Genomic DNA, 24,702 nt, shown 5'->3' on the forward strand with positions numbered 1-24,702 from the left:
CAGGCCTCCTGTTTAGTCCTGGCTCCTGACTTTTCGCCCGGTGTTTCCAGACACTTGTTGCTGGGCACCTCGGTGCTGATTCCCCTGCCAAGTTTGACCAGGGTCGTCCCTTGGCACCTTTGTCAAGGACTCCCCTTTGGTTTGGCTGCTGTGTCTTGACCAGGTTGACCTCTTGGGTTGTGATCCTACGTTTACTTACTGCCCTGCCTGTACCTTTCTGTGGGACTCAAACACGCTCCTTGTCAGAAAGCCCCTGCCCTGCAGGTCCTGAGCAGAGTAGCAGACGAGCTCACAGGAAGCTGGCTTTGAGCAGCGAAGGCAGCCCCCCATCAGGGCAGTAGCCAGGAGTCCCCGGGAAGAGCTCCTGGGCCAGCCCTGGGCACCAAGGCTGTCCTGGGGGATAGTGGGGAAGCCTCGGGGATGCCGCCCCAGGCCAGCAAGGTTATGGCAGCAAGAGCTCAGGGAGGCAGGAAAGAGTGTTTTCAGCCACCGCCACCAGGGAAGGTGGGATCCCCAGAGACTGTTCTAGAACCAGCACGGCCTAACCAGCCTGAGCTGGAAGTAGAGCAAATGGGTGCAGAACTGGGCAATCCTACTTCCCATCTCTCATCAGCCAAAATCTGCCCTTCCGGGCATGAGCCACCCTGCTGACTTCTAGGTTGTGTTACCCAGACCCCTGATCACCACTGCAGGACCCGGGTCCCTATGGTTCCCGCCGAGGTGGCCCTGGGCATGGTAGGCACCATGAGGGCCTTCCAGGAGCCTGGCCCTCATGTCGGAGAGGCTGAGCCAGCCAGAGATCAGCGAGTAGCCAGGGCTCTCCACTCAGCCAGCAGCTGAAGCTGGGGACAACAGGTGGGGGCAGGAGAAGTGGCCCTGATATAAGTAGCTGACAGATCAGAGATGTTGTCCGAACTATGAGTTCTACTGTGTTAGCCCACCTTCTGCTGGTGATAACACAATCCCACAGACGACGAAGTCTACAGAAAAGAGGTCAGGGGTCTGAAGGTTCAGGGTGGAGGGGTCAAATCTAGTGATGGCCCTCTTGCTGACAGCGTCCTGAGGCTGGCACCACATGGCAAGAGACAGGAGTGAACACATGTCCCCATGTGTGTTCTCTGGTCTCTCCCAGGAGGCCCCAGGACTCACTCATGGGGTCCACCCAGATGACCTAATCCACCCAGTTCCCCAAGGCTCCACCTCTAAGCACCGCGGTCAGATGGAATTTCCACCTCCTAAAACCTCACGGTGGAGATTAAGCTGCGGTACGGGCTTCGTGGAGTGGGGGTCGGGGGCTCTGTCTAAACTACAGCGAGTTCATTTGCACTGATCTTTATTCTGAGTAACACCTTTTCAGTACCCTGGATTGAGTCTGCCGTGAGCGAGAGACGAAATATCTAGAATCTATATTGAGAGACGGTGAAATTCACAGGGTCTCTCACTCCAGGAAAACCCGTAATTCCTTTTAGCTTCATCCCTGCGACGTCTTCTCAGTAGTAGCCATGTTGAGCGAGTGCTTCCCGACTCTGCAGAGGACCCGTGTGTTGTCACCCGCTGGCCTGCAGCGTCCTGGGTGTGGTGGGGCGCGCAGGATCTCTGGCTCTGGGCTCTCAAGGTCACAGTCATCTCCAGGCTGGACTGGGGAGGATCCCAGGTCCCTCGTGTGGCTGTGGCAGAGGACTCTCTGATCTGTGGACCTCCCTGTAATCTCCGGTTACCTCCGAGCCAGCGAAGGGTGCTGACGAGAGCTCCCTGTCTTCCTTATAACCCAACCCTAGAAGCCACTCTTGCCCATTCTGCTGTTTTCTAATCATCAGTGAAGTTTCTTCCCCTAACCCAGAGGTGGGGGATCCGTTTGTCAGACGGAGGCTCCCAAGGCACAGGACCCCTTGGACCGGCCTTCGGACCCCTCCCAGATGCTCACAGCTCCTGCCGCTGCAGGACCCGCTTCTTATCAGTGCCTTGGCTTCAGCTTCACCGTCTTCTGCCTGGACTTACCCTGACACTGGGTGACCCACTAAGGGGAGCATGGGGAGGGGACGGCAGAGGGTCTGAGGACATCAGGCCCATCCTGGCCTGGAGCCTGAGGTCCCATGATGTGGCACAGCAAGGACATCCTCCTGGCTCTCAGCGTCGCCTCGCCAGCCTCCTTGGAAGATCTAGACGGCCCGGTGCTTGACGCTTTCTTGACGAGGACTGACCTGATTTCTGTGAGCCTTGCTGCTGCGTGGGTTCTTGATAGGGTCAGACAGGCTGTGTCTCCTTCTCCCTAGGAGATCTCACAAAGGACCTGTGGCCTCCCGAGTGACAGGCAAGGGGCAGGGTGAAGTCTGGGGAGGTTAGCTCTCCAAGGAGAAGGCTTGACCATGTGATAGGTGAGAATTATGAGGAAGCTGGGCAGACAATGTCCTTCTCCTTCCTGACTCTTGCGGACTAACTGAAGTAGGATTCCTTTCTAGAACCTTCTGGAGGGGTCCTATGGCCAATGAGGACACTTCCTGAGCTGCCCCTCTCTCCCCCCACTCAGCTTGCCAGACGTCCGCGTGAAAACCCATTTCACTGTGGCTTCTCCTGCCCCACCTCACCCTGATCTTGGGTCTTAATCCCTGCCCCGGGCTCTGCTTTCTAGAGGAAAACGGCCAAGAAGAAATTGGAGGTGGTGGAGTAGAGAACCCGGGGCTGGGGCACTTCGCGGTGGCTTTGCCATCAGAGGAGGGAAACTGAGCTTCAGCTCACACTCGCTCTGAGCAGATCTAAGACAGAAAACTTGGTCTCCAAAAGGTTGTGAGTCATGGTTCATATCACAGTGACTCGTCCCAGAGTTCAGCCGTCAGCCAGTGCTCCTTGAGCCCCAGCGTTGGGTGATGGGAATGTTTAGAAGACACACGACAGGTGTGTTCGGCTGTCAGGGCAGAGATTCCCCATCGGGTGCCTGAGGTCAAGGTGTGGGTGTGGGCGGGACAAGCCAGGGACAAGCCTCTCCAGCCTCTCTTCTGACTCTGGTGGCGCCCTGGGCACTCCTCGCCCAGCCCCTGCCTCCATCTGCACGTGGCCTTCCCCTCTGTGTCCAGCTTCCCTTTTAAAAGAACAGTCACTGGATTGGGGGTCCCAACCTACTCCAGTATAATCTCCTCTCAATTAATTACTTTTCTAGTGCAGGAAGAAATAGATTCCACTGTCCCCAGAAGTCACAGAACTTGGGGTCTCTGACATCTTTGTGGTGACCTGCAGTAGTGCCAGGAGGGACCAAGTTACTCCCAGGCCGCGTCCTGCAGTGGCGGGAGCTGCTAAGGCTTTGGCCCTATGGGTTTTTTTCAGAGCCTTAATGGATCCAAACTCTCCCTTTCCCCCTCTGCATGTTCGGCCCAATGTCTCTGCCTGCCTACCCTCTTTGGTTTCTTTTAAAGGAAACAACATGTCCCTAGTGACCACATACAGGACGTTGAATGCATCTAGCTTTGTCCTCACCCCCCGCCTGCCCCCACCCTCCCCAACTCCCACCTATTTTGGTGACTCTGCGATTTCTCCCTTCACAAGAGTCTTCCTGCAAGTTCCCTCCCATCCCATTAGGAGGAATGGCTTGTGCCGAATGTCCTTCATTGCCTGCCGTACAGGAAGTTGGAAGAACCAAGCGCAGAGCCGGCTGCCTCCCACCTTCACCCCAAGCCCAGAGGCACCGGCATCTCTGCCCTTGAGAGCCTGGGGAGGGCTGCATGTTCTTCAGGGTGTTCTGTTGTGCTGCTAGTCACAGTGTCCAGAAAAAGGTCATGAGATTGAGTCTGAAACGGCTGTTTATTACCGTTCCCACAGGGACTCTCACACCCTGAGAGACGCTCAAAGCCATTATGAGGCACCCATCACCGTGGGAGTCACCTACTGCAGCCACACGGTGCGGTTCTCAACACGGGGTCAGTAGGACAGGACCGCAGGGCAAGATAGGAATAGAGGTCAAGTCGTCAGCGGGGTAGTGGGCAATGAGGCAAGAGAGGGTTGATGTCAGGAACTGTTAGGTGGGTTTTTAACACCACATCCCATTGAACCCTCCCAGCATCCGTTATGAGTTGACTTGTGCTGAGGTTTGGGTCTTCAACGTCCCCCAAAGGCCCATGAGTTGGAGACTTTGTCCTCAACCTGCAGCACTGTTGGGAGCAGGTGGAGCCTCGCAGAGGCATTAGGTCACTAGGGGGGTGAGAGGCAGAGATTGGAGAGACACAGGTGCAAGCCAAGGATGGCCAGCAGGACCAGAGGCTGGAAGAGGCGGGGAGCTCCCTGAAGATCTCAGAGGCCGCACACCCCACCCACACCTTGATCTGGGACCTGCAGGCAGCCTCCAAGATGGAGAGGGGAATTTCCATTGTTTGAGTGACCTGGGTCCTGCAGCCCTGGGACACTGAGGCCTGGATTTGACAGGTGGGACCCCGCGTCTCCTCCGTCAAGTTCAGCGTGGTCTTCCTTTGGCCTTCAGTGAGGGCTGGGGAGGCATGCTTACCTCGGCAACCCCACCCCAGTGCCCCCCACTGTGCACACACAGTGACACAGAAGGTTGGAGTCGGCCACTCTGATCCACGTGCTCTTGACAGCCGTGTCAGGTGGGAGGCAGGACATTAGGAGGGTCTCGGTGCGGGGAGCTGTCTTCGTGGTGTTAGACTGACGTGAGAGAGAAGAGACTCCTAAGGTCAGATGCGGGGAGTCTGGAGCCTCTTTCTTACAGGGCACAGCCGAGGTGCGCAGGGCGCGGTGGTGGGCTGGGGTTAGTGGGCATTTCTGACAAACACAGGGCAGGTGCACAGGCTGAGAGGGGGGGGGCTATCGTGGAACTCCTGAGGGTAAGGGGTCAGGGCATGTGGGGCAAGGGACAGAGCTGTCACTCTCATGAGCTTGTGTCCTTCTCTGGGGTAGCCTTTGTTCTCCACTGAGCTGCTGAGTCGCTCACTTTGGGGAGCACCTCCTCCCTGTCCTCTCGGAGCTGCCATGACCGGGTCGGCCACGGGCCCCCTGGACCACACAGGGAGCTGCACGCTCCCGACCCATCCTGTTTGCTCTGGAAGGTCTTCTGGGAAGCCGGTGCCCTTCCAGCGTCTTCCCAGCCCTCAGCCCAGAACTCCAGGGGGGCCCAGGTTCAAAGGTACCCTGACACGCCAGGCAAGTGGCTTGTTCAGGTCCCAAGCTTAGTGGTGACAGTGGATCTGTGAGCTGGTCTGTCCTGAGACAGCAGGTACTTGGCAAGGAATTCTCCTGGGAAGCAGTGCACTCCCAGCCGCCCAAGCCCCCTGGCTTAATGGATGGACGGCACCTGTCCTCAGTGGAAGCTCCTCTGTGGGGCTCCGAAGGGCTGCGACGCAGTCTTTCCGTGTCTGTCTGCTGAGCACGTGTGAGTGTGTGTGTGCGCTTCACTCAGGGTGCTGCCCTGGCATGTGCGGGGTGCCTCCGATCAGTCAGGACCCCCTTCCCCACACCAGCGACTGGCTTCAGGGGATGTAAGATGTTGTTTGGGAAATTAAGGAAAAGGTGCCTCCCCCAACAGAGAGGGACCCTAGGACAAAACCCCCTCCTTCCTGTGACGGTGCCGTGGGGACATGGTTTCTAGAAGAGGGCCCGGCGGGAAGCGGAAGGTGGTCTTCCATGTGGTTTGCGTCACTTTTGCTGCCCGCCTCCCCCCGCCGTGGTGTTCAGGAGGAAGGGTCCTCGTTGCTTGGTCCCTCTGTGTTCCCCTTGCCTGCCCCCAAGGCGTCCTCACACCTGTGCCCCAGGGAACCAGAGACGAGGTGCGCTGTTCACCCAGATGGCGGTCAGTCAAGGCTGGAGGAACTCATATGGAATCCTCCCGGGGCGGCCGGGCACGGGAGCCCAACTCTGACTGCCCCAGGCTGTGAGGGACAGTAAAGCCTGGCAAAAGGTCGGGGAGCGGGCACCGGTGCTCTTTGGGTGGGTGAGTGCCCTCTGACCAGGACACGGGCCAGGGGAGCAGCCACAGAGGTCAGAGGCAGAGGAGACGCAGAGCCTCTGTGGAAGTAGCGCCCAGCTTTGTAAAAACCCCACGCAGGCAACGTGCTTAGGCGAGCTTCTGGAAAAGTCCACGTGAGGTCTGGGTCACGCCTTCTGTGCATTCACTTCTTGTAGGTCTTCTCTGTAACGCCCCTGGATACGTCCCCATGTGGCCCGAGATGAACTGAGGCTCCACGGGGACAGCTTGGCCACCTCTCCAGGGGGCAGCTTGGCCACCTCTCCAGGGGGCAGCTTGGCCACCTCTTCAGGGGGCAGCTTGGCCACCTCTCCAGGGGGCAGCTTGGCCACCTCCTCCAGGGGCAGCTTGGCCACCTCCTCCAGGGGGCAGCTTGGCTACCTCCTCCAGGGGCAGCTTGGCCACCTCCTCCAGGGGCAGCTTGGCCACCTCCTCCAGGGGGCAGCTTGGCTACCTCCTCCAGGGGCAGCTTGGCTACCTCCTCCAGGGGCAGCTTGGCCACCTCTCCAGGGGGCAGCTTGGCCACCTCCTCCAGGGGGCAGCTTGGCTACCTCTCCAGGGGGCAGCTTGGCCACCTCCTCCAGGGCAGCTTGGCCACCTCCTCCAGGGGGCAGCTTGGCCACCTCCTCCAGGGGCAGCTTGGCCACCTCCTCCAGGGGCAGCTTGGCCACCTCCTCCAGGGGGCAGCTTGGCTACCTCCTCCAGGGGCAGCTTGGCCACCTCTCCAGGGGGCAGCTTGGCCACCTCTCCAGGGGCAGCTTGGCCACCTCCTCCAGGGGGCAGCTTGGCCACCTCCTCCAGGGAGCAGCTTGGCCACCTCCTCCAGGGGCAGCTTGGCCACCTCTCCAGGGTGTAGAACCAGCTACTAGAAGATAGAGATGTTCGGTGTCCACCTTCGAGGCAGGATGGTCTTGGTCTCTGTCCCCTTTTCACCTTATGTTCTGGACTTTCAACATCTGATTTCACTCAGAACCACGTGTGGTGACAGATCCAGGCTGGGTGCCACTGTCCCAGAACAGCCTGCCAGGCGGAAGGATCACTAGTTTTTCTGGCTTTGTGGCCGAGTGACCACTAGGGGGTGACATAGCCCCATGTGCTAAGCCTCCGGTAGCAGGTTAGTCCTGCCCGCCCAGGGGAGAGAAGCAGGGACCACCCCTGCCTCGGTTTGTCCAGGGTGGGGACGCTGGCCTCCACAGGCACCTTGCAGTGATGTCACAGGCCGGCCAGCTGCCCACCTGACCAGGCCTTTGCGGGGATCACCTAACATTGAGCTCATCCACTCAGTCCCACGAGAACCTGCCCAGCGCTAGGGGATGCCGCAGAGAACCAGCCTCCCCCTGCCCTCAGGAGGATTCCATCCTGGGGGGAGAGGGGAAATGGGTGATGGAGGTGAAATCACGGGGTGCAGGCGCTGCTCAGGTAGAAGGTCACCAGAGGCCTATCTGACGAGGACACAGGACGCGTTTGGGCAGGGCAGAGTGGAGCCAGGGAGGGCCTACGTGGACTCTACAGTGTGGCATGCCCGGCAGAGGGAGTGACAGTGAAAGTGTCCCCTGAGCCATCAGGGAGTAGGTCACAGTGTGGCCATCGGCCGGCTTTCCACTGCAGTGACAAAATACCTAAGGAGAATCACCTCAGAGAAAAGGTTTATGTGGCTCATGGTTTCAGCCCCTGGTCACCTGGCTCCATCGTGGCAGATGGCATGTGGCAGAGAAGGCCACTCACCTCCTGGTAGCCCACCTCTCCCTGTGACCCCATCAGCTGGGACTGACCCTTCAACACAGGAGCCTTCGAGGGAGACTTCAGATCCAAACCAGAACACAATGTGACCAGAACCGAGTCGGGCCAAGAGGGCGGAGGAGGCGAGGTCAGGCAGGTGGGTGGAGCCTTGCAGGTAGGGGCCAAGGTTCTGGGTTTTAACTGTGCGACAGGGAAGCCATCACAAGTCCTTTAAGGGAATGGCTTGCCCTTGGAGGAATTCGTCCAGCTACTGTGTAGAGAAGAGGTGGAAGTGAGAGACCAGGGGTCACTGAGACTGACCTGGACGTGGTCTCGATGGTCTCCATCCTCCTGGGAGCTGCCTGTGGTCCTACCTTCTCTAGAAGGCTGAACTGGCTGCCTTGCCTGGAGCAATCTGCAGAGCCCTGAAACAGATCTGCTATTTTAAGTGTCTCTGCCGCCTCTGTTCTCTGGGGTGAGCTTCTGTTGCCTTCCTGCCTCTTGGTAAATCAGGCGTTGAACTTTGCATGCTCTTGCCTCGATTTCCTGGCGCTCCTCCCGTGCACGGCGCCTTGTCACCCCTCGTCGGCACCCCAGAGTGCACTGGCGGCTACCCCTCTGGGCTGAGGATGGATCTACTGTAAATCAGAAGCAAGGGGCTGGCCTTTGCACACCACAGAGGGCACGCTGTCCTGGAGACCTTGAGTCTCGCTGTCCTGCCTTCTTCCCTCTGTGGGCTCCTGGGTTTCAGAGCCCAAGTTCCTCTCTCCTTTCCTTCTCCCTGCGGATCAGAAAGGCTCTGGCAGAGGTATTCAGAACCCCACAGTCTTGCTATAGTGGCTCTTGGCCAGTTCTCCCCGCCCCCCTCATGGAGTAATAAATGGCCCCTTGTCTTGCTGGGCAGTGGCCCGTACCTGTAACCACACCGACACAATTGGCCCCACTGGGCATTGGGCATTATCTCCGCCCTGCTTGGGGGAAGAAAAGAAAGAATGAACGATTGCAGACCTGGGCAGCCACCTCCTCTGATGCCACAGAAGGCAACTGTAGGCCGTGGCTGTGACGCTTGGTAGGACGAGCAAAAGAAGAATGTGGAGAGTGCGCCCTGCACCAGGGAGCCAGAGCCACCCAGGGAAGGCAGCTCCTGCCGCCCCAGGAAGACACTGCTGCTGCCGTCCAGTGTGTGCGCACCGTGGCTGGAACCCGCGTTCACCCGCGCTGTCGCTGCTGCGTTCTTACCGTGCTTTATCGGCCCACAAGGTCGATTTCCTGGCATGGGTGGAGGGGGGACTACAGTTTGGAAAATACCCCCCAGAGAGTCAGAGAAGCGCTGGGTGGGTCTGGACAGCCTGCCAGGCGGCATGGTCAGGGCACAGGGGATTGGGTGGAGGGAGCGCTGGTTTGGGCCGAACTGTGCAAGGGTAGACATTCCAAGACCAGCTCATGGCCACAGCCGGGTCAGAGCACTTTGAACCTCCAAAAGGAGTTTCATTTCTCTGCAGTTAAATTAGGACGCTGGTCCCACCAGGTGAGACCAGCCTGGGGCAGGGTAGCTGCCTCTGCCCTTTGCCCCTTCTGTATTTGTGGCTCTTCCTCAGAGGGGCTGCCATGAGAACCCTTTGAAATTCCAATGAGCTTTGCAGAGGAGTTTATTTAACTTGTAAAACTTCGGGTCCTTTCACACATTTAGTCAGCCTTGGATCACAGACAGCCCTTCCTTTATAGCCCAGCAACTGGAGTTTATTTTTCAAATAAAAGTCTGTTTTCCCATGAAACGCCAAAGGTTTTGTGCTGTGTGTGGAGAATGAACTTGAGCCTTTAAGACTTTAATTTGGAGTCTCCAAGTCTTCAATTTACATGCCAAGGGCTTCCCAGGGCTGAAGATGGCCCTGCCCCGGCTTGTCCCCAAGAACAAACATGGCCCTGGGACAGCTTGTGTGGATAAATGGGGCCCATTGTGCCTAAATATAGAGCAGGACCAGAGAGGATGGCGGGCGGGAGGGTTCAGTCCTCCGCACCGGGGCGGGGGCACGCTGGTCACTGGCAGCAGGCCCTTAGCTTCCTCTCGAGGACGGCCATTCCCTTCACGGGCCAGTCAGGGTGCAGCCCCTGGGAGCTGGGAGCAGACGGAGCTTACCGCGAGGACCACGTGGTAGCAATTACGTGGTTATAGGGTTAGGAAGGCGAGAGCTGGCAAGAGCCGGGGAGGCCACCTGAGATTAGTGACCAGAGCCTCTGCCACCCGGGAGAGGTGAGGGGAGCAGGCAGTGGAGGGGAGGGGCACCTGGTGGGAGCTGGAAACACCAGCCAGTTGGTCTTTCCTGAGGAACGGGCCCCGGGAAGGGCCTGGGCATTGCTGGGGACAGGGGTCCACCTGTGCAGGGGAGGGGCGAGGGTGCAGGCACACTGGGACCAGGGCTGGGGTGAGCTCAGGGCCTGGGCCACAGTGGCCTCCTCCCGAGCGCACCAGCGCTGCAGACCTGGGGCCTTCCCCTTCAGTCCCAGGCAGCTGAGGTGGTGACGGGACACTGGTAGCACCTGCGTTAAGGGAGCCCTGGGCCTGGAGGGACGCCCAGCCTCTGCCTCCTGCTCTGCAGTCGAAGCTTGATGAAGGCCGCAGAGCACCGAGGGAGTGTCCCACAGCTACGTGCCCCTTGTTTTCAGAGGCGGCTGCAGGGCCTGTGGGTCCGGGCTGACGCCAGAGAGGCAGAGCACACAGTGGGACTGCGGGGCACACGAGGGCCATCACTGGCCTTCCTGGGAGCCGGGAGGAGGAGCCTGAGGAGAGGGAAAGTGGTGGAGCAGCAGGAGGGGCTGGGGAAGAGACACCCCACTGCGTGATGAAGGGTGGTGCCTGGAAACAGAGGCACAAGTCCCAGCCCATGGGGCGGAGGCCGAAGAACTTAGTCCCTGCCCTGGTGGGAATGAAGGTAGACTTCCCTGGGTGCCAAGGTGGCCGGTGACCTCCGGCAGGGCCTCTTGGCTTTCTCAAGTGACACGTATTAGTGATACCAAAGAAAGTGGGGTCAGCTGTTAAACTGAAGGGGAGAACTGGAGGCCGAGAGGGGCCTCAGGCCTGTGGAGCCACCGGCTGCCCTGCTGAGGGCAGGGTCACTTTCTCTGCAGGCCAGGCAGTAAATAGCTTCAGGGACCTCGTGGTCTCCTCTGCAGCTCCTCAGCCACGGGCAATGCAGACTGGCGGGCAGAGCTGTGTGCTCCTCAGCCGTCCCTTCAGGAGGGGGCCAGCAGGAATGGCCCTTGGGCAGTAATTTGCCAACTCCTGTTCTAAAGACACACACCTGATGGCGTCATCCACAGTGCGATCCCGGAGCCTCCCAACAGGCAGAACTTCAGATCCCCTCTTGTCAGTCCCCAAGGCTCCCTGGACTGGCATGGCCGGCTCTGACTTGAACTTGGGTGTGACCAGCCCACTTGGCATCCCGCACTCTGGTCTCTGAGATGCAGAACACACCCTCTCGAGACCCCCTGCTCCAGACTGCCTCAGTCGGTCCCCAGCCCCCTCCCCAGGGTCCTGCCCCTGGAGCCGGCACCCGACAGCTGGCCAGTGTGTGGATGGGACCTGCCTCTGGCCCCCACCAGGACAGCCCCACGACTCTCACAGGAGCTCATGGATCTGGTTGGGCCCCCTTCGGCTCTGCCCAACCTGCCTCCCTCCTTCCCCGGGGCCGACGTTGGTCTGGAGAGTGCCTGTAACCCGTGACCCACACACTCATTCCATCCTAGTCTGCCTCTCAGGAATCTGAGACCCTTCCTCCAGGTGGTCACAGGGTGGCCCCGTCACTTCAGGGCTCTGCTCCATTGTGCCAACATCTGAGTGGCCACAGGAGGGAAGGGGGTGGCGTGGAGCCCGGCCCTGGAGACAGGTAGGAACTGGTTGGGGAGGGGAGGGGACCTGCCTGTGAGACCCGGGAGAAGGCAGGCCTGGAGGCAGGGACACGGAGGATGGCAGCAGAGCCCAGCCCTCGCTCTTGGCTGCTCTCAGCGTCTTGGACCAAGAGCTCCGAGTCTGTCCCCAGATGTTGCCAGAAACCAGAGTTACTGTGAGTTTTGCCCGGTGCCCAGCAAAACAAGATCTGCTTTGATTGGCCCAGATCCATGGGCACAGCTCCCTTGGAGCAAAGAGCCTGCCCCCACCTTCTCCCCACACGGGCACAGCCAACCTCGCCAGCCAACCTCGTGCCCTGCCCCTGTGATTGCGGGCTGCAGCTGGAGCCTTCCAGATCAGGGCAGCTGGCAGGTCTGAGTCCTGGGGCCAGAGCAGACTTCTGAAAAATGTGACTCATCCCGCCTGTCCGCAAAGAAAGGAAAAGTATGCGTGGCATCTGAGTTTCCTGAAAAGTTCAGCCAAGGCCTGGCGAGGTCTGTGACCCGACACCCAGTGTGGGCCTGGGAGGGCGCCCCCTGGTGGCTGCCATGCACATGTCCCCTGGAGGGAGCTTGTGTCCCTACTGGTTCCAGCCGGGCTGCGTGAGTTGGGGCAGTTATTATTATTTTGGAAAAGCCAAGGAAAAAAATTCCAGAGGAGTTTCCTTTCCTTGACAGATTATAGAGTCCACTAGTCCCCTTGGGGCCGGCTGGAGCAACGATCCTGCCATGTAAGACAGTAAAAGACGCTGCCCATGAACGTTGCCCCTTGTCCTGGCCTCTTTATTTCTTAATTTCTTTTTAAAAATAGCATTTTGTTGAGACAATTTCAAACTTGCTAAAAAAAATAAGTAAATAAGAGTTTTCAGATACTCTTCACCCAGATTCCCCAAGGCCAACATCTTTCCACATCTGCTTATGTCTGCGCCCGCTTGCTCTCTCCCTCTCTCTCTCTAATGTGTTTATGTGAACTCTGGACCACTAAAAGTAAGTTTCAGACATAATGTCCCTTTATCTCTGAATACTTCAGAGTCTATGTCATAGAAACAGGGTCATTCTAACCAGAGTGTAATTATCAAAACCAGGAAGTTAGTGTTGGTGCAAGACTCTTGGCTAAGGCCAGGCTTGGTTTGCATTTTGCAATCTGACTCGATGACATCTTCTCACGTGAGCACATCCGTGGTCCCTTCTCTTGAGCCTCAGGCGGGAGCAGCTCCGCGGTCGTCTGGCCGTGACCTTAGCGTTTGCCAAGGGAGTGCAGGCCAGTTGCTGTGCGTTCCGCCCTCTGTCCCGGGTTTGCTGACACTTCCTCCCGATCAGACTCAGGTTTAGCGGTTTGGCAGGAGGCCCCGTGTCTGGTGCCCAGGGGCCGCCTGTGCATCGCAGCAGGGAACCTGTGACTCCACTGGACACCTTCCTGGTGGCGTGAGTGCTGGTCATTTGGTGTGGGGGACATCAGGCCCAGCAAAGCTCTCCACCATAGGCAAGGGCCAGGTTCTCTCTTGGAGTCGCTGGGTGTTTCTGGGGAGCTACTTTGGAATTATGTAAGTATCCTCGTTCTCTCCAACTCTGGCTTGTAAGTTCCAGCACCGATCCGTGATTCTTGCCTGCGTTTGCACCGTGGTTAATGGAAGGCAGATCTGACTCTAGTCCCTGTTTCTAGGCTGCTGCTCAGAAGGAATTTTGGTTCTAGGAAGGCTTTTCCTCTTCTCCCTGGGCACTCATGGGTGTCTGGCTTGTGGCCTTGTATTTTATTCGCTGGATTATAATTCTCCATTATTATATTCTGAAGCTCCAGTTGTCCTGCACTTGGCCAGCAGGAGCTTCAGGCTGGTCCCTGTGCCCTTCTACTGTCCCCACCATGTTGTAAGCACTTCCTGGTTTTCTGGCTCCTCGGACACATCCCCTGCTCCAGCCCTAGGACCCACCATTGCTCCCCAGGGCCCTTGTTACTTCAGTGGCAAATGGTGTTTGGAACAAAATCTCCTTGCTACTGGGGTGTTGCTGCTTCAAGGCCCTCTCAGCAGACAAATTGGAAAAAACTTAATAGGAGAGTCGAGGAACAGAATAGAGAGGTCCAGGCACTCAGGGGTGAACGACGCAGCTGTCACCACTCTCCAGGTCAGAGCTGTCTCGTCACTGTGTCAGCTTCCGTCACTGTGACAAAATGCCCAAGACAAACAACTCCAGAGGAGGAAAGGTTCATTTTAGCTCATGGTTTCAGTTCATGGTCGCCTGGCCCTGTTGCCTGTGGGCCCGTGACAGCGCAGGACATCTTGGTGGGAGCCTGTGGTGGAGGAGGGCTGTTCCCCTCATGGCAGCTGGGAAGGAAAGAGAGAGGGGAGGGAGCCAGGGGCCTAATACCCGCTTCGAGGGCACGGCCCCAGTGGCCTATCTTCCTTCTACTCTATGCCACCCCTGAAGGTTCCATCTCCTCCCCATGGCACCCCCCGGGGGCCAAGGTTTTAATACTTGAGCCTTTGGGGACTGTTAAGACCCAACCCTCGCAATCACCCCAAATGGGAACTCCTGTCCATCCGCCTCCACTTCCCACTTCCTTCCCCCCGGGCCACGGCTTTGTCTCTGTGGATGGGCCTATTCTGGATGTTTCTTGGAAACAGGATCCTGCAGCTCAGGGCCGTTTGTGTCTGGCTCCGGTCATTAGCCTTCTGCCATGGAGCTTCGACCCTAACAAGTAAGAGGGGCTGAGGGAGGCAGAGACCAGCGATCAGGGTTCGTTCCACGCGTCTTATGGCTGAATGGTGGTCCGTTGCACAGGTCTACCGCTTTTACGGCAAAGTCCACGTATCATCCATTGTGGACACACGAGTTGTGTCCACCTTTTGGCGTTTGTGAATTACACGGCAGTGAACAGTCGGCACAAGTTATCTGAATACCTGTTTTCCATTCTTCTGGTAGATCCCCAGGGTGGAATTTCTGGGTCACGCGGTGACTCTGCCCAACTTGTTGAGGAATACCCACAATGCCTTCCGCAGTGGCTGCACCGCCCCGCCAGCAACACAAGAAGGCCCTGGCTTCTCCATGTCCTCGCCAACGGTCACTTTCTGTTGTTTAAAATGGTGGTCATCCAAGTGGATATGAGGTGATGTGTCACTGTGGTTCTGATTTGCAGATCCCTAGTGGTGGTGAACACCTTTTCATGTACTTCTCTGCCATTTGTATATCATCTTTAGAGACATGTCTAATCAAGTCTTCTGCCTGTGTTTAGTCATGGTGTCTTTTTGTTGTTGAATTGTAACAGTTCTTTATATATTCTGGATCCTGGACACTTATGATTTGTCTTTTAATTCTCTTAATGATGGCTTTTGATGCACAAAATGTTTAGTTTGGATGATGGCAAAGCTTTGATGATGGCAAAGCCTCAATGACTAAAAGCACCTCAAAGTGTAGCTCCTCGGTGCTTGAACCATGTGGACACTTGTACCTGTTGAAGTGAAGGAAGGGAAGAGGGAGGGGAAGGTGGAGATGAGTAAGTACAGTTCATTCCTCAAAGGACCCATGCAGGATAGAGCTGTGGACAGACAGGAGGTCCCAGGGCAGCTCAGTGCACGGGCAAGGGGCGCAAGGACAAGGTCATCTGTGGACCTCTGAATGGACACTTTTGCTGTTTGACACCGTGTGACCCCTGGGAACCCTGGTGAAGTGGCTCAGCCTGTATTAGGACCTCTGTCCAGGAAACGTGGCAGACTCCTCTGAATGGCTCAAAATCACCTGCTGATGGCTGGACCCAGATTGCTCTCGGGCTACACTTGACCTGTTTTGAGGTCTGCGTCTGTAACACCACGTCTCACGATTAGGGAGAAGCAGATCACAGGCGAACTCCACTCAGCCTCACGTTCCAAACGAGGAATGTGGTGCAGGAGCAGCCGGGGTCCTCCGGAAGAGCCCCAGATTCCGGAAGCCCGCGTCTCCCCTCAGTCTCTGGGCCGTGAAGCCGGGCTGGGAGGACTGGCTTTCTGTCGAGGCTGCGGATGAACCAGGTCTTTCCCTGCCAGGGTGGGGCACGCACCCCTCTCCTTTGTCGTCTTTAACAGAAAATCCAGACGCTCTGCGTTTAGAGTCTTGGAATCTGGTTTTTGGAAGCCGTTGCCCTGTGGCCCTCTTTGAGCCACCGAGAAGCTGGAATGAGGAGCAGGTTCCTGCCAGTCCCCACTCTTACTTTGGAGGCCATGAGAACCCTTGACCGGGCATGCTGTCAGGAGGATTTTGGCTGGTGGGTCTCTGGTGACCCCCGTGGACACCAGAGGCCTCCAGAAGGGATCAGGTAATGCCCCCCTGAGAGCCTTCCCACACATAGGGTACCCCTGCAAGATTTAAGGAGGTGTAGGGGTCTCATGCTTTCTGGGTGCCAGCTACATCGTGGCTACAGGCCAGAAATAATCACTGCCTTTGTTTTACACCTTTTGGGTACTTCCTGTGCTTTTAAAGTTGAGCTACCCTGTGGTCACTGCCAGTTCTCAGTGGGCTCGGACCCACTGGTGTGAGTCGAGCTGTGTAAGCTGAGATGGTTTGTCCCTGCCAAAAACATCACTCTCTTGTCACTCAGTCTCTGAACTCCAGTTCCTGTGGGTGCCACGAGACTGTGCATGACCATGAGTGTGTCAGGGTGACGTGGAGCCGCAGGTGCCTGAGTCAGGTGGGGAGGGGCACTCTGCAGAGGCGGAAGTCACGGCAGCCCCTGCAGAAGGGGCTCAGGAGGCCCCAAGAAGGTGGTGTGGGGAGCTCCCTCAGCGTCAAGTGCAATGTGACCTTTAGAACTTTCCATGAAACATGACACAGTATTTTGCCACCAGCAGGCGAGCTCTGGCAGACCCGTGCTGGGGCGTGCGGCTACTCCCCGCCCGGCTCGCAGGGGCCGCGCCTCTTACACCGCGGGATTTTGACTGTGTGGCGCCTTGGGTGACCTGGTGCTCTTCAGGTACTGCCTGACGGTCCACAAAGGCCTGAGAGGGAGTCTCAGCTGCTGCCTTCCTCTGCTTCTCCAACACTCCTGCGGCAGAGAAGCAGCAAACCAGGGTCCCGAGTGTCCCTGGATGACAACCCTAAGGCTGCTCTCCCCTGCTACCCTGGGATCCTGGCAAGTCACTTAGCGCCCTGAACCTCTGTCCCTTTCCTCCCTAACTGAACAGTAGTGGCTGCCTCCTCCTGGCATGTTGAGAAGACCCCAGGAAAGCGCTTCGGGGAAAGTCTTCCATGCCGTCCATGGGATGGGCATCGTGGAACCTGCCGGGCCCTGCTCTGCCGCCAGATTCTATTGCCCAAGGCCCACAGGCCTCTGAGCCCGGCCCCGGGCGGGCATGGGAGGCACCGGTCTAGGGGACGGTGGGAGGTGCTCACAGTCAGGTTGGTCTGCCTCCAGCCTCAGAGGCTTCTCTGCCCCCAGGTCACTGGGGAGCACTTCTGAGAACTGTCGCTGCCCATGACCACATCCAGAGTGGCTTCAGGGATAAGGAGAGCTTGGGGTCTTTTCTGAAATTTGATTTTAATATAAGTGGAAGTTCAAGGTAGAGTGGGCTTCAGAAGGGCCATCCTGTGGGTATTCTGGGACTGTCCCCAAGTCCTGCCTGGCCTGAAGAGGCCTCTGCTCTCAGAGCTGCTGCTGTGCCATCACATGCAGATGCGTTGAGGCTGGGAACCTGCCGTGATGTCCATAACAGGCCGGGAGTCAGCCTGCAAGGCCTGGTGGGGCCTCGCTGAAGCCGGACAGAGCCAGCTCCCGGGCGGCAGGTGCTTGTATGCAGGAGACTATGCCCCACCCCACACCTGCAGAGAGCCCCCAAGAATTAAATGGCTTCCCTGAGTGTCTGGGCTTACCAGGGTCTCCAGGGAGGTCTCACTCATCAGAACTGTGAGAGCAGGTTCAATAATGGTGTGGAAGTGCAGCCCAAGGCCCGCTGGGAGTGAGGGCACCATCTATGCACTAAAGGAGCAGGCCACATGTCTGGCCCACTGCCTGCCATCCCCTCGGCCTCCCCTACTCTCCTGCCCCCAGAACTGCCAGCTGTTAGATGTGCTGGCTTTTGACAGTCTTGCCACATCCAGATGTGTGGAGGCCGCACCCCGATAAAACCCACATTGGAGGAAACTGCCCCCAACTTCTGGACATCCATGGTCCCATGCAGTGGGTATCCCATGGAGAGAGCTCAGAGCTTTGGTTGGCCAGCACTGGGCAGGTGGGTCACTGGTCAGCAGCACCTCCCTTGGCTCCAGGGAAGTTGTCTATGCATCCTCCAGGAAGGGGATCCACTGCTCCCAGGGGAGGAGGAGGACACAGCACGCCTGCCTGTGGCTGTTCCCTGGCAGGCCTCGCCGCTCCCGAGCCTCGCTGCTCCCCGCCCTCTGTAGGGTATTTATGTAAGTGCTACCTCTGCTTTTAGGGGCAGGATTCCTGTCATCAGGGGCTTTCGATCTAGTGGGGGGAGAATGAACACAGAAATACAAAGTCACAAAGCAATCTGGGAGCTTGGGTGTCTCCAGGGATGCTCTTCATGCCAGCCTGTCTTTAAGCTGTTGAGTGTAGGTTTGTAGTTGAAATTCTAGAACAACCCAAGGGGCAGGGAGAGACACCTAGAGGCACAACCTAACCTGTGATTCTTCCCCCTCCAAATCCTGAAGAACTGGTATCAACATGGTGGTCTGGCCACATGGGAAGTGCTAGATAAGGGCACGGGTTGCCCTGTAACTTGGCCCTGTCTTGCGAGACTCGAGTTCCTTCTTTTTTTCAGGGCTTCCTTTTTAAAAAGCTTCCTGAGGTGGAAGGCGCCCCTCCAGAGCGCTTCTGCTACTGAGCTCCCTCTGCTCATCTGGGAGCCTCACAAGGTGGGAGCTGGGACCGGAACCTTAGTGCCGTCCTCCTGTGAGCGGGAATCTTCCCCAGCCTGTCAGTCAAGTGGGTTAAGAAAGGGTCCCCGTGGCTTGTCCTGCCACATGAACAGGACCCCACTCCACCGCCTCAGCGTTTGTCTCTCATTGTAGGATTAAGACTTTTGTTCCCAATTTAAGGAATTTCAGGCTCTTGTGAATCCAATCAGGAGATCCCAGTTGGGAGAGACCGTTGGTTAATCTTTGGAAACTTGCAAGCCCCTGCAGGCCTCCTTGGCACCTTGAAGAGGACCAAGGTTGGAGCATTTACTCCACAGACATCGCAAACACTACACCCAGCCTCCCTCCCTCCCTCCCTCCCTCCCCGCCTCACGGGAGTCTCCATGGAACGTCTCCCAGTACAACTCTGCTCGAGCACTCGGAACCCAGTGTCACCCACCAGCTCCTGGGTACAGCTGGCCCTGGGAGGAACATTTTGAGCACTTCCAGAGCATGTGTTGTTAGAGTTAGCGACTCCCCTCACCTGTCACAGACCCCACGTGGCCAGCCAGTCTGTGTTGCCAGGTGGACTTTGATGCAAGTTGAGATATTAAAACTTGTGGTTTTTTTAATTCCTCTTTTACCTTTAAATTTCCCAGCTTGAAGCTTAAAAGTTAATGTGAAAAATGAAGAGAGAATGTCTCCTTTCCAAACATCTGTGTCCATGGTGCTTGAAGGCCCTGGAGTGGACACAGGGCTTTGAACTCCTATTGTCTTCCAATGTGTCTGTGCATGTGTCTAGAATGTCCCATGCAGAGGAAAGGTGGGGATCTTGGGATCGTTGCATGTAGGCTTATCTGAATCAGGGTGAAGTCCATGTCCTCCTGGCTGGTCAGTGTGTGATCCCGTCAAGCTACTTCTCTGACTTTAAATGATGTTATAACACCTGCCCTGCAGCTTCATGGGGAGATGAGATAACACAGCGGTTGTAGGGTGGCTAGCACCCCATCTGGCCCACAGGAGGCCCTTGATGAGCGGGAGTTCTGATTTTTTTTGCTAATTAAAGTATTCTTCTTGTAGGACAAGAATGTCTTCAAATTATTGCTGGTACCTAATCCCCTCCATCAACACCGGCGCAGTTCGTTTAGCAGAGGTTTAATAATCACTCGTTGAATGAATGGCCATATAAATTTCGATCCAGGACCGCCCCGCCACCTCCATTATCCTCTACATGAGTTTGAACTCACTTGCTTCTAGTCACTAAACTTTGAAGTAATGTTCCTTCCCACAGATTGGATTATATAATGGTGTAGGAACTCATAGGTATGATTTCTTGTCAAACAATCAAAGACAAGACATATCATAATAAATACCTATTATTTTTGACTACCAAAAAACAGGGAAAGAATTTCAGATTGGCTCCTGCAACACTGTTTCATTTAATCTTTTATTCAAATGTGCCCCTTCCCGCTGGCATGATTGGTTAGTGTCTTTTTATTCAGATCTTTTGCTTTTACTACTGATCTTTAAATTGAGAGAACAGTTTGGTTTTTGTTAGAAAGTGAATTGATTTTTTTTTTTTTAGAAAATCTAAAACGTGAAAGCCCCAAACCTACTCCCTCTTCTTTTTCAGAGTTTACTCACAGTGAGTTTGGGCTACTGTGTTTAACCAGAGATGACCTGCTGGCACATTGGGTGGGTTGCTGACTGGTTTCCAAGGCCAGGTCCTTGACAGGCTGCCTGGGCGCCGGCCCCACTCCATGCCCCGCATCTCTCAAGGCCAAGCCGGTTCCTCTTTCCAGGCAGGGCTGGCAGACCCTGGCCCTCCCCCGTCGTGCTGGTGCTGCTCACGGTCATCCCAGCCCCTCTCGTGCCCACTAATGGCACGCCCACGGTTCTTCCTGCTGTTGCCCAACCGTTCACCTTGGCCTCTCCTGCTCATTGGCAAGTCCCCGGAGGGCAAGGCCTACTTTGCATGTTTGTTCCTGTGCCATGGATACGAACATTTGATCACAGAATCTATGGTTTGGTCCCAGCAGGAAAGAGGAGGACCCTGACCTCAGGATCCCTGGAGGACAGTTGAATACAGGAGCTGCCTTCAAAGGTGCAGCCCCCAGAGCCCCAGGGTGCCACAGCATCTTGAGCTAGTATCAGCAGAGCCCAGAGGATGAGGGAGAAAGGACCCCATCTGAGACTGAAGACTGGGGTGTGTTTGCCTGGCAGGAGCTGTGTCCCTCGGACACATGCCAGCCCAGAGTGACCTGTAGGGAGGTGGAGGGCTCCAAACTCAGGCTCAGCTCCTCCTGCCCCTGATCCCTGCAGCTGCTCCTTCCTGTTGGCTGTCTGAGCAAAAGCTGGGGAGGAGCAGGGTGTGGATGTAACCCATCCTGCAGGGAGCTCAGAGAGCAACAGCAGGCTGAGGATAGGCTCAGGTACTCTGTATAGCACCTCCTACGTTCATACCTGGCTGGACAGGGGGCTGCAAGGATGTGTGGGGCACTCCTTTGGGAGTGCCCAGTCTTCTCTGTGGCATGGGCTACTTTGACATGTAGACCAGGAGGGCAGCAATCCCTCAAGGGAGAGGAAAGCCCCCCCTCTTCTAGAAATGATGCAGGAGGGCTCATGGGGGCGGGGAGATTCTGAATGGAGCCGTGTTTCACAAGGTTTCAACAAGTGAAGTTGGAAACCAAGGGCACCAGGAGGGGGAGCAAAATCCAGTAGTTTAGGAAATTCAAAGTGCGTCCCGAGGGAGGGACCAAAGCACCTTGGCCAGAGCAAGGGGCTCCCAGAGGACAGTGGGAAGACGACCCCACAGCTTCGTAAGGGCTGGGTCAGGCCCCTTGGGATTTCCTGACCCCGCAAATGTCAAGCACAGCTCTGGTGAACAGTCGTCCCTTAATGGCCATTAGCTTGGCAGCAATGGTGCAAAAGAGGCTGAGACCATGGCTTCTCGACCAACTCGGCAGTGATGGGGTCAGTCTGGACAAAAGGAGGCCGGGTCCAGGAGCGGGGAAGCAGGCTCAGAGCTTGCAGAGGGGTTGATCCAAAGACTCGAAGGGACCTGAGCCCCTCCGGCTCCTGGGGAGCAGTGTGGGTCCCCTGGCTGCGGTTGGAGCCCCCTGGCAATGGCAGGTCTGGGGCAGGAGCTGAGGTTCCACACTTCCCTCCTACTGTGACATCACTTGGTGGCCTCTCCAGTGGCCCCGCCAGCTTGGTTTCTTCTCCATGTTGCTCCAGCCTGGGGCCACGGTTATCATGGAGGATTCAGGATGAGCTCTGCCAGCCAGAGACAGAGCCCTGGAAAGCAGTCGGCTTCCGGCTCACAGTGGCTCCAGGCCTGAGTCTGGGCCCAGGGCACTTCCCTTCTGTCTCCCTCACTGCCTGGTTTCCAGGTGGCAGTGCTGTCGCCGAAAGCGTTCCCACCCACCAATCTTCAGTGCAAGGTTATTTAGCTGATGGTCGCGGGGATAGTCATTTGGGGAGAATCCTCCCAGGTTCCATGACCATTAGGAGTTCAGACTGTTGGCACCAGACTAAATCCTAAATGATCTCAATTTGACCCCGTTAAAAAGAGGGGAAACCAAGGCTCAGAGATGGAAAGCGACTTTCTCGAGATCACAAGCCTGACTGGTAGTAGAGCAGGTAACTTTCCCTATAGCCTAGTGAGGATATATGGACATTTTTTCCCTCTTTCATAATTTCATACTTTTTTTTTCAGTTAAAAACATACAATTTTTTTTTTTTTTTTTTTTTTTTGCTTTGTTTGATTAGGTCAGAGGTTTGACCTAGGAGCCAAGCAGATTAGATCTCCAGATCTACTTCTGCCAGGCAGCAGAACCCTAGAAAAGTCAAAGTCCCCTGCTGGTCCTCAGTGTCCCCCCTTTGTGACTGGAGGGGTTAGAGCTGATCCCCTCTAAAATGTCCCCAAGCTCTGTCATTGTGCAATTCTCAGCAAGTTCAGAGCTCAGGTTACGAGTTCCCTGAACGCCTTCCGCCAAATTCCAGGGCAGCCCTGTCCCCTCCTGGAAGCTGATCTTGTTTCTTTCCCTCCTGAGCCCAAGTGGACTCAGCAGTTCCAGCCCGGGCACTTGTGGCTTCTCCACAAGTTGCAGCCGGAGCCTCTGACCTGCGGAGCCCCGGAGCACATGCATCAAAATAGTTGTGTGATGTCATGTCATAATGGGAATGTGCTCCAGCCAATTGGTGCCAAGAATTGTCTGCACAGGGTAGTTTCCTTTTACAGTCTTTTTAAAGAGACATCATGCAGATCTGCACATGACTAGCAGGCTTGTGCTTCCTCTGCCTACTTAGTCTCCCCTCCTTTTTTAAGTTTAAGGAGGAAAAAAAAAAAAAAAACCCTGGCGCATGTCAGTGAGCTTCTGACCTTAACTACACAAACAAATCCCCTGTGAAGTACTGTTTGTGCCTCCGGCGGCTTCTTGCCTACTTAAGGACAGACAGCAAGACTGACACCCAGCTGCTGCGGCCGAGGTGCAGCCCCGACAGGACTGCTGAGCCCGGGGCTTCAGGGCGTGGGCAAGAACCGCAGCGGGATCACCCTGTGAGCAGTGAGCGGCTGGCCCTGAGAGTGGGTCCCCTCCCACGTTATCTGGAGGCCCCCTGTGAGGACGCATGGACTCACAGCTGTGGCTGGGCACGGGCTGCCTCGCGCAGCAGCAGTGAGCAGAGGCTGCCGGCGTCCTTCACCTGCTGACGGATGCTGTGCCCCTCCGGGTGACCTGCCACCTGGGTTGCCACATGTTCTGAAGACCCTGGTATGTTCACCTGTTGCCGTGCCTGTGGCCACAGCTCCCCATGAAGCGCTTTGGAAGTCTCAGGGGCCACAAGAAACCGAAGGACCAAAACCGAAGCACCCAGAGGCGCCAGTCGGAGCCCCATGGCCTTTTCGGTAGGACCGTGTCCTTTCCCTGCTTCTCTGATGGTCTCTGCGGTGGGGGGGGGGGGAGCCCTGGGAGTGTGTGGCCTGTGTGCATATCCAGGGCACTGGCCGTGGCCAGCTGCTCCCCCTTGCTCCTGGAGTAACCGTGGGGCAGTAGCTGGGGTGAGATGCCACTCCTTTCCGAGGGTCCTGCCCTGGGCAGCCTAGCACCACTCTTTCCAAGGTTGTTGCCTTCCTCCGGCTCCACCTGGGCGAATGAGGTTGAGGGAGCAACTGGTTTGTCACTCACTGAGAGGGAAATGGTTGCTTGGGAAAGCGTGAGGGTGGAGGGGAACTGTTAGTTTAAACCATTAAAAATGAAATGTTCGGCTTTGGGAAAACTGTCCTTGGAGGTCGGGAACAAGGGGTCCCACCCACCCCCTGGTCCTGTGGCTGAGTGATCTGGTGGATTGAGGGTCAGGGTGGGACAGAAAATGCCTGCCTAATCTGTGGCCCGGGGGAGAATATTGCTTTGTGTTTTTTGGCTTTGGGGCCTTGCCTCAGCAGGTTCCGGGGCTGAGGACCAGCGCGGCTGGGGTGGATGGGGAAGGCTCCAGGATGCAGTATTTCCGGGCAGCAGAAGTGGAGGGGGTGGTGTCCCCAAGCCATGAGCCCGGCAGGTGGACTCCAAAGCTCTCTTGGTTTCACGGGGGCCCACTCAACCTTAGATGGTACATGTCATTTTTGAAGGATCAGAGGTAGCCCACTGCAGGTGTCGATTCAGGGATGGCCAGAGGTGCACCTGAGCGGCCCCACGGTGAGGTGGAGAAGCAGGGTCCCTGCTCTGGCGGGGGGCTAGGCTCGGTCACAGCAGAGCAGGCCAGACACAGCCCCATGGGCGAAGAAAGGTGGGGAACGGTGAGGGGATGCCCCACTGAGTCCCTGTGTGGAATGTGACGTAGCAAGCAGCCCCAAACTTGTCACGTGTCTAGTGCAAAGATGACTTTGGCAAAACATCTGAGCAGGAAGCGAGAACAAGGATAGTAAGAAAGGAAACAAGGTGATATAAAGTCTGCCCACACCCCTTGCCACACCCGAATCAGCAGTGCTCCTCAGGCAGCCTGGGGCGTGATCTGGGAAAAGCCAGCAGGGAAGACCGCAGTTGTTGAATTCAGAGCGTTTCCAGTCTCGCGAAGGAGAAAACCCATAAAAGAACAGCATCTCTCTGAGTGAGCACGAGGGTGAGTCTAGAGGGTTAGGCCTGCTGGCCCCCAAGGGAGACGGGCTGCAGCCTTCCTGGATGGGGAACTGAGTGATTGGTCTAACAGGAAGACTCTGGTTTTAGAGAATAAAGAACTAAACAAACACTCATTCACTCTAGAATTCAGTCTGAACCTACCGTTGAACTAAAAATCTGGCTTCTTAGTGGAGACAG

The 24,702-nt window shown here is 56.6% G+C and overlaps 1 protein-coding gene across 4 annotated transcripts in view; it reads left to right on the top strand.

Moving 5' to 3' along the window:
• The window catches only part of Prkag2 (protein kinase AMP-activated non-catalytic subunit gamma 2), a 263,776-nt gene that overhangs the window by 88,515 nt on the left and 150,559 nt on the right, over window positions 1-24,702 (top strand). Inside the window, exon 1 of one of the 4 annotated variants that reach the window (XM_026413850.2) lies at window positions 22,664-23,297. The exons of 2 other annotated variants lie outside the window; for them this stretch is intronic. In XM_026413850.2, the coding sequence (XP_026269635.2) occupies window positions 23,204-23,297 (94 nt within the window). In that variant the 5' untranslated portion in view covers window positions 22,664-23,203. Of the gene's footprint in view, window positions 1-22,663; window positions 23,298-24,702 lie in introns of those variants that run through there. One more of the 4 variants, XM_026413851.2, reaches the window with a different exon arrangement.

The sequence above is a fragment of the Urocitellus parryii genome, chromosome 3 (genome assembly GCF_045843805.1).
Source record: "Urocitellus parryii isolate mUroPar1 chromosome 3, mUroPar1.hap1, whole genome shotgun sequence".
NCBI lineage: Eukaryota > Metazoa > Chordata > Mammalia > Rodentia > Sciuridae > Urocitellus > Urocitellus parryii.